This window comes from Alligator sinensis, unplaced genomic scaffold (genome assembly GCF_000455745.1).
Source record: "Alligator sinensis unplaced genomic scaffold, ASM45574v1 scaffold907_1, whole genome shotgun sequence".
NCBI classification, from domain to species: domain Eukaryota; kingdom Metazoa; phylum Chordata; order Crocodylia; family Alligatoridae; genus Alligator; species Alligator sinensis.
Window position 1 is genome coordinate 1,093,183 of NW_005841925.1, and position 9,722 is coordinate 1,102,904.

Here is a 9,722-nt window from a genome sequence, read left to right on the forward strand (position 1 = left end):
GGATCCTCCTTCCTCCCCTTCTTGAAAATAGGGACCACATTGGCCCTTTTCCAGTCCTCCGGGACCTGGCCCGTGCGCCACGAGTGTTCAAATATTCTTGCCGGTGGCTGTGCAATGACATCAGCCAGTGCCTTCAGTACCCTTGGATGGAGCTTATCCGGGCTTGCCAACTTAAACGTATCCAGTCCTTCCAAGTGACTCTGCACTATCTCAGGGTCAGCGCTTGGTCGTCTGGCACCTTGCTGTTGTCTCTCTACGATCCCATTGTGAGACTTGTCTTGCCCCTTGTTTAGGAACACTGAGGCAAAGAACTCATAGAGGAGTTCAGCCTTGTCCCCCCCGTCTGTCACCAATTGCTTTTGCCCATTCAGTAGTGGTCCTATACTGCCCTGGGCCTTCCTTTTACTCCCTATATATCTGAAAAACAATTTTTTGTTATCCTTAACTTGGGATGCCATCCTAAGCTCCATGGTAGCTTTGGCCTTTCTAATTGCCTCCCTACAACTGTGAGCTGAGGAGGCATACTCCTCTTTAGTAATTTCTCCCTGTTTCCCCTGCTTATATGCCCCCCCCTTTTGCCCTTAGGCTGCTCTGGATTTCTCTGGTTAACCAAGGAAGCCTCTTGGCCCCTTTTCCCCCCGCATCAGGATAGTCTCCCTCTGTGCCCAAAGGATCGCTTCCTTAAGGCACAGCCACCCTTCCTGGGCTCCCATCTCGCCAAATCTCTTACCCTGCAGTGCATCGTTGACTAAACGCCTGAGCTTGCTGAAGTCAGCCTTCCTAAAGTCTAGCACTTCCACCCTGCTAGTTACCTTTCCCACTCTATGGCTTATGGTGAATTCTGTTATTTGGTGGTCACTGTCCCCCAGGTGACCACTGATCTGTAGGCCCCCTACCATGTCATCCCCTGTTGCCAGTACCAAGTCCAGTAAGGCATTCCCCCTAGTGGGAACATGTACCTCCTGCATCAGGTGGAGGTCCTACACATAGGATAGGAACCTGAGTGAACGGTGGGAATTTACTGTCTGCGTCTCCCAGCAGATGTCACGGTAGTTTAGGTCCCCCATGACTACTGCTTCCCTAGTCTTTATGGTCTCCGAGAGCTGCCTCAGGAGTTCCAAATCTAGTTTTTCCCCTTGGTGTGGGGGTCTGTAGCAGACCCCTACCACCAAATCCCTTTCCCCTTGACCTCCATGTATTTTAACTCACAATCCTTCTACTTTCTCCTCCTCCAATTCCATTTTGTTAAGGGTCGATGTATAACGCTCCTTGACATAGAGCGCAACCCCTCCCCCTCTCCTCCCTACTTTATCCTTTCTGTACAGTTTATAGCCCTCAATGTGTACCGCCCAGTCATGGGTAGAGTCCCACCAGGTTTCTGTTAACCCCACTAAGTCATACATGTTTTCTGCAAGGAGGAGTGCTAGTTCATCCTGCTTGTTCCCCCTGCTCTTGGGGCAATCTTTTCAATGAGCTGAAACACAAAAAGGAATCCTACAAAAGTGGAAAGTTGGTCATATTACTAGGGAAGAATATAAGAGTGTCACAAGGGTGTACAGGGTAAAATTCAGCTTTTGGGCACAAAAATCAACTTCCCCACTTAAAACACAGCCCCCAATTTTAAAAGACTAATTATTGGGGGGAAAAAAGGTGAGTGTAATATGCAAGTCTTTTGACACTGTCTTCTGCAACATTCTCATTACTAAATGAATGAAATACAGACTAGATGAAAGTATTGTAAGGTGGATATGTAACTGATTGGATCATCATGCTCAATGAATAGTTATCAATGACTCAAGTGTTTCATTGGGAAGAAGTAACAAGTAGAGTTCCCCAGGGGTGTGTCCTGGATTATTTGACATCTTCATTAATGATTTGGATGACAGGATTAAGTCCATGCTTAACAAATTTGTGGATGACGCCAAATTCAGTGGAGTTGCAGGTACTCTGGAGAGTAGTGCTAGGAGCCAGAATGATCTGGATAAACGAGAAATGATCCAAAAAAAAAAAAAAAAAAAAAACCAATCAGGTGAGATTCAACAAGGATGAGTACAAAGTCCTTTACTTAGGATGGAATAATTTCATGCACAAATACAGAGTGGGGAATGATTGGCTAGGCTGCAGTACTACACAGAAGGACCTGGGGGTTGCAGTAGACCGTAAGATGAATAGGAGCCAACAGTGTAGTGCTGTTACCAAAAAAAAAAGCCAGCAACATACTGAGTGCATCTGCATGTGCTATTAGCACAGAACAGTAAACAGACACCAGCACATTGAGCTGGGTTGGAGCAGGGGTTGGAGCAGCCCCAGCTGGCAGGAGGCCAGCTTTCCAGCCTGGGGCTGCTCCAAAGTGGCTCATTGTGCTGCAAAGGGCTGGCTGGGGCACAAGGGTGTTCCATTGTAGGGCTAGCCAGCAGGCACCCCTGCACTGAAAGTGCCCTTGTGCCACAGCGAGCCCTGTCAGTGTCTACATGTGCATTGCTGTGCACTAATGAACTCTGCCATAGGATAGTACTTGTATTTACAAGTACTAACTCGCAGCCAAATTAATTAGTTTCCTGCAATCTAATAGGGCTACACATGTAGATGTTGAGACTTTACTGTCTCATGTAGATGCACCCACTGAGTTGTATTAACAGAAGTGCCACTTGCAAATCAAGGAAAGTGATTCTGCTGCTCTGTTTGGCATTGGCGAGACCTAATCTGGAGTACTGCGTCTAGTTTTGCATTCTACACTTGAAAAAAGATGTGGACAGAGTGGAAAGAGTTCAGCAGAGAGTGACAAATTATTAGAGGCCTGGGAAACATGATTTACAGGGAAGGACTGACAGAACTAGGATTATTTAGTGTCACGGGCGGGGTCCTACAGGAGGGCCGTGATCTCAAGGCCCCCTTCCCGTGCCAAGTTGGCCCAAGGGCATCCTCAAATTCTCACCCGCCACGTCTTTGACGTTCCAGTGCTTTAGGGAGGCTGCCTCACGTCTCCTTGGACACGGTTACTTCTGGCCCCGTGAACTCCTGGACTCTTTGTGGGTCTCACTCTACTATGGGTGCTTCAGGGGCACCCTAGCCTTAAGGGCTACGCGTGGCTTCTACCACCCCTTTCACCACGCCTCACAGATGTAATAGATGTTGTTCAGTCTCTCTCCGTCTCCACTCCCTCTTTGGCACTTGGGCTCTCGACAGCCCTGTCTCTCTCAGGGGCCTTCTCTGCAACGCCGCCCTTCTCTTGGGGCTCGCCGCACCTGCTCTGGGCTTTCCAGAACGCCCCCTTCTCTGGGGCTTCTCACCTGCCCTTCTCTGGGGCTGGGGTCTATGCACCCCAAATGCAGCCCCCTCACTAGCACTGGGGTCTTCGCACTCCGCTGTGAGTCCCCTATGAGGCCTCCTCCAACCCCTAATAGCCTCACCCAAATCACCGGTGATAAACAAACAGCAACACAAAATACTAGGCCTCCGGCTATAACTCAAACTGAAGTCGTCCGGCCATAACAACATTCATTCCTACCAGAGACCCTTTATCTCTCAGCAAAGTTAGATACTGCTCCTGGGTCAGGCTTCTCTTCTCTCCCATGGCAGAGACCTCCTTCTTCTCTGGCTGCTGGCAGGGAACTGCCAGCCTGGCCTCAGCCCCTGGGCTTTATAAGGGCCCGGCCCTGCCCCTTACCGTCAGCTGACCACTGGCAGGTGTGGTCTCTTGCTCCCTCCAGTTGCCCTGGCAACCCACAGCTGGGCTCCTTATTCACTCACTGCTAGGGTCCCTTCCTCAGCAGTTTCTCCTCTTTAGGAGCAGGGCACCTCAGTGCTCTGCGACATTTAGTCTGGAGAAGAAATAGTTGGGGCGGGGGCAGGGAGAACTGATAACAGTGTTAAAATACCGAAAGGATAATTACAAATAGTATGGAGATAGATTTTTCTTTGTGGCTGTAGGGGACAGGACTAAGAGCAATGACTGCACTTACAGCAGAGGAAATGTAGGTTGGATATTAGAACTCCCTGACTATGACAGTGGTTAAGCATTGGAACAAGCTGCTTAGAGAAGTTGCAGAATCTACATTCCTGTAAATTTTTAAGAGCAGGTTGGTAGACACTTAACTAAGATGGTTTAGTCAGGCATGATCCTGCCCTGAGCAGGGATCTGGATTAGATGACCTCATTAAGTCCCTTCCAGCCCTGCTTTCCTATGACCCTAAATAGTGCATGATCCCAGTGATGGAACTAGGAATATAACAGAAGGATGATACAAATGAGAACCTAATCAAATGATAGTATAGAGTAGGGATCCAAAACTGAAGTTTTGCATGGGGTCCTCCAAAGGTAAACCCTGTCACTGCTTGTAGCAGGACTAGGCCTTTGCTGCTTCACACTGGGTGCATCTACATGTGTGCTTTACCGTGGAGCTGACTAAATCGCTTCACAGTAAAGCATCACCATCTACATGTGTGCTGGTATTAAGGCAAGGTAAATTAACTCCACTGTAAAATAGTATTGTCGGGGACAGTGCTATCTTATGGTGGACTCATTTATTGTGCAGAAACACACATGTGGGTGGTGACTGCAGCAGTCTGAGCTGCACCACAGCAGCCTTAGGCTGCCAGCAGGCTTGGGGGTCAGCCATGTGGCTCTGCAGTTTCAGCACTTTTGTGCTCCAGCCAGCCTCTCTGCCACCCAACACGGCCACCCAGAGCCCAGGGCTGACCCCCTGAGTCTGCTGCCAGCCCAGGGCTCTCTGACCCAGCTCAAACTGCTGCAGTCCTGGGCACGCATGCAGACTCTGTACCTGGGAGCAACTGACTCCAGCACAAATTGCACCAGAGTTTATCACGTTGCCTTAATGGCATGTGTAGATGCACCCATTGTGTCAGTTGTTTTCTTTTGTGATAGAGTAATCACTAGCATTCCTATTCCTCTCTTGCGACTTTTTATTACATTATTTTCCACCTTCACTTGAACTTTTTCAGTCTGCCTGTATGTGACCATGCTCTAACCTGTGTGGAAAGCTTCTACTAACTGCTCCTATGAGCATGCTCCAAAACCACATCCATCAAAGTAGAGATTGACCTAATTCATTCAGACTGTTTACCCTGTACTAGCTTCATTCTAGTTGGCTCAGGTATCAATAGCAAAAAAGTAAGGTAGCTGAAGCCCATATTGCTGTGACTTCACTAATGTTGATACCCTAGCTAACTACATTAAAGTGAGGTTGGACATTCATGCTGCAGTCGTGCTTCCAATTGTAGTGTAAACATAACCTCAGAAAACAGGTTGGATAAGATCAGGGTGGATAAAATCAGCCTAATCCAGGGGTCAGCAACACTCAGCACATGTGCCAGTGTGGCATGTGAAGCTATTTTGCTTGGCACACCACAGCCAGCTTGGGCACTGGGCAGGTCCTTGCTGCTGGCCATGAAGTCTGGGCTGCTTGCAGCAGGCAGCAGGGAGGCTGCAAGCAGCTGCACTGGCCAGGTCTGGCTCATTGCCAGTGGCAAGTGCACATGTACCTTGAGGTGGAGGTGGGAAAGTGGCCCATGGCTTTGCTGCCACAACAAGGATTAGGCCCCTTGTGGCTCCTCCACCATCTGTCCCTGGCACACCAACATCCTACAAGTCGAGGTTGCGAGGGTTTTTCAGCATTCTGCCCAAAAACATTGCCAACCCCTGGCCTAATCATCCTTTTTTTTGTTTTGTTTGTGCTGTTGTAAAGCTCTTTGCATTGTTAGCTGTCTGCGTTGTACTATTTTTCTGTATTTGTAGGATCAGCTTCAGCTTTTTCTGCGCAGTATGCTAAATAAGGCTTTTCACTTAAACAACGAGTAGGTGAAATTTACATTTTCTCTTTCACCATTTTTCACTCCAAATGATTCTCCTTGCCAAGCTTACATCATTTGTTGTGAGTTAAATTTCAGTGATCAGTAGTGAAACTAGAGATGCAGGGTTGGTGGCCAGAGCTTCAGTTTTTTCACTGGTCATTTCTGCCTTTTCAAGAGTGACATAAGCATGAGTGTCATTAGTTCAGGTACTGTTGACTGACATAGTCTACAGGAGAAATACCAGGTAAAAGGATGGCCTGTTTTGATATCTTTTAAAACTGAAAAAAATATGCACATAAGTTTATTATTTAAGAAGTTATTCACTCAAGTTTTTGTTGGAATATTTGTGTGCTGCCATCTTCTTCAAGGAAGTGCTACAACCTTAATACTGTCTAAGGATAGAATCCTACAACTGCCTCCCTTTGTTCCTAGTATGCTGGAGCCAGTTGAGATCTCTACAAGGGCCAGGGTTATAACCACTTTTACTTGTAGTATATATTTTTTTCTGGGCAAAAAATAAAATATCCCTTAACCCTGGTTGTTTTGTATATTGCTCTGTATTTTATTGGGAGTTCTGTTTGGGGAAAACATAATATTGGGTGCATATACATGTGCATATAATCCGGAAGCAGTTTAGTCTCGAGTAAACTACTCAAGAGTAAATTCTCCTGGGCATATGTCTACATGTGCAGGGATGCGGGAGCAGATTTGTTGCTCCTAGTAGCAAACTGTTCCCACTCCCTGCAGCCTTGCAACAGTCCCCTGCAGCAGACAGAGGGAGATCCTTCTCTCCGAGCACTGGCTCCATGGTGATGGATCTGGTGCTGAGAGAGAAGAATCTCTCAGCCTGGGCCCCACGACCATGGAGCGGGGGCTGGGAGATCCCTGCTGCCAGGGCAGGGGGACGTTATCCCTGCCCGGGCACTGGTGACGGAGCCCACGCCAGTAGCAGACAGCTCCTGGGGGCAGGGAACAATCTCCTGCCCCCTGCTGCCTGGCTGAGTGGGAGCACATATGTTCCTGGTCAGGTATCTTCACATGTGCTACTGTGCAGTAGGTACTCTTGAGTAAATTTGCTACTTGCATTTGCAGGTTGCAAGTTTACTCATGATTGGAGCCAGTTACTGTGCAGTAAGCATCTGCATGTGTAGACGCAGATGTTTAACACATAGTGATTAGCTCTACTGCACAATAAAGCATCTTGTGTAGACATGCCCAGTAAGAAGTATCCTTACTATTTTTTATTCTTTGCTTGGATTGAATGAGTGAAAAACAGAAAACAGGCTGTGGGGGTATCTGTTAGAGAGCCAAAATTGTTTAGCTGAAGATATTTTGCAAATAATATATCGCCTTTATTTATTCTTGAAAAAGCTGGTAGGGTTCTTATTTATTTTTTTGTGCCTCTGATTTTGTGAGGATAGTATCAGTATCAGTATCATTGTGAATTAACCAATATTGTCCACAGTGATCATATAAAGTGGTATATTCACAGAGTCAGTGTGAATTGTTTATACCTATTGGAACAAATTCGAATATTTCAATTTAGCATGGTGGATGCTAATTAGTTATCTAAATCCATAAATCTTCATTCAAGTGTTATATTGCATATAAGCAGAGTACAGTATAATTCATACTGGCTAAATATATAGTTTACTAAAATGCCAACACAGTGCCAGCCTCAATGTGCTGTCATTGTTTACATTGTAACAAATATAATTTATCTCCATATCAATTAAATGCATAAACTGCTTAAGAGTAGCATCTTTGACCCCACTGTCTATTTTGAAATTAATTGTACTGTTTCATAGATTTCATAGACATTTGGGCTGGAAGGGACCCGGGAGGATCATCGAGTCCAGCCCCCTGCCCCAGGGGCAGGAAGTCAGCAGGGATCATAAGATTCCAGCAAGTTAAGCATCCAAATGTGTCTTGAAGGCGTTCAAAGTGGGTGCTTGAACTGCCTCCGGTGGCAGTCTATTCCAAGCCTTGGGAGCTCGGACTGAAGAAGTTCTTTCTTATGTCCAGCCTGAATTGGTCGCGGCGGAGTTTGTGACCGTTCGATCTTGTCATCCCTTGGGGCGCTCTGGTAAACAGACGTTCCCCCAGATACTGATGAGCACCCCATATAAACTTATAGGTGGCCACCAGATCACCACTGAGCCTGCACTTTTCCAGGCTGAAGAGCCCCATGGCTCTCAGCCTGTTATCATAAAGTCTGTTTTCCTGACCTCTGATCATGTGCATGGCTCTCCTCTGCACCCTCTCAAGCTTCTCCACATCCTTTTTGAATTGCGGAGCCCAAAACTGGATGCAGTACTCCAGCTGTGGCCTCACCAAGGCTGAATACAAGGGGAGAATGACATCCCGGGATTTGCTTGAGAAGCATCTATGGATGCAAGCCATTGTTTTGCTTGCCTTGCTAGCCGCAGCATCACATTGAAGGCTCATGTTCATCTTGTGGTCAACCGTGACCCCCAAGTCCCTTTCATCTGTAGTGCTAACCAGCGTAGCACTGCTAAGCCTATAAGCATGCTGCAGGTTTTTTCTCCCAAGGTGGAGAACCCTGAATTTTTTGGTATTGAACACCATCAGGTTCTCATCCGCCCATTTCCTGAGCCTGTCAAGATTTGCCTGGATCACCCTCCTGTCTAACTGTTTAACTGCTCCAGAATCAGCAAAGGGGAAACTACTGGCAAAGGGCCTCTATTAGAAACTTTGAAAAATGCTAGGAGTTAATCAGTTTAACTGCAGCTATCTACCCTCCTTGTCAAGTCTTGTAGTAGCAGCCCTGAAACTATTAGAAGCCTTGAAAATGAGAGCTTTCAACCAAGGGGGCCTATACATGAGCAGCAAGGCTGCCCTGACGTATTGTAATTACAGTGCATCAGAGTTTGCTGGAGCGTGGTAATTTCCACCACACACACACGCACGCACGCACGCACGCACGTACGCGCACGTGCATGGTAATTTCCCCCCATCACACACATACACACATTCCCAGAGCATGTGTTTAAACCCCCCAAGTTTCTTAATACTACAGCCATGACAGCTGTGTACTTTACAGCCATGAAAGTGGCCAGCAGAGTGTGAGCGATGTTGGTGTTCATGATTACTAATTTGGGTAATCATTACCTTAAAAAATAAAGTTAAAAAAATCTTCTTTTCAGATCAGTACTCTGCCACTGAAAAATGAGGGTTAGAGTATTTGAAAATTTCTCTTGGATTAATAAAAAGTCAAAATGTAGTATGTAACTAAGTAAATATTACTAATTCCTAGAGCTATTGTAAAAGCATTACTAATACTGGTGGTCAAGCAAGAAAATAATCAAACTGCAGACTTCTTGTAGCTCATTTAAAAAACTACAATGGGAATAATCTGTGTTTGAAGCAATAACCAGAAAAGAAATATTTTAATTGGAATTATATTTTATTTTAATTATGCTATATTTTAATATTTACTAATATACTTGGATACTACAAATGGTAATGCATCTAAAAATCTCCCACAAGCAAACTTAAAGCTACTACTTTAGGCCTGTCTACCCATGAATTAAAATTGAGTTAGTGTGCGCAGTACAATAATAACATCTAATTTTTTTTCTCTTTAGCTGAATGGCTTGGAATGTCTGGAATTCTTTCTCTTGCTATTTTGGGAATTCTTTTAGATTCTGTGAGCTTCAGTCCAGGGGTTGATGAATTTATCTTTAGGTGAGAATATATTTATGCTTAAATTGACTATTTATGTTCTATGGAACATTAGTTGCCACTTATATGTCTGGAAAGGATGTCATGATAACAGATGAAGTAGTGACCCCAGAAGTAGAGTATGCTCAAGTTGGGACACTTAAGATGGTTTGTTCATAATTCACTGGCTAAAAAAAACTTCCTAGTCTTCTGATTAAAATGTAGGGA

General features: G+C 45.7%; 1 protein-coding gene across 1 annotated transcript in view; it reads left to right on the forward strand.

Moving 5' to 3' along the window:
• The window catches only part of LOC102386082 (sodium/hydrogen exchanger 10-like), a 187,372-nt gene that overhangs the window by 32,516 nt on the left and 145,134 nt on the right, over window positions 1-9,722 (forward strand). The window contains exon 7 of the mRNA XM_006019214.3: window positions 9,419-9,518. Coding sequence (XP_006019276.1) covers window positions 9,419-9,518 — 100 coding nt within the window. The remainder of the gene's footprint in view (window positions 1-9,418; window positions 9,519-9,722) is intronic.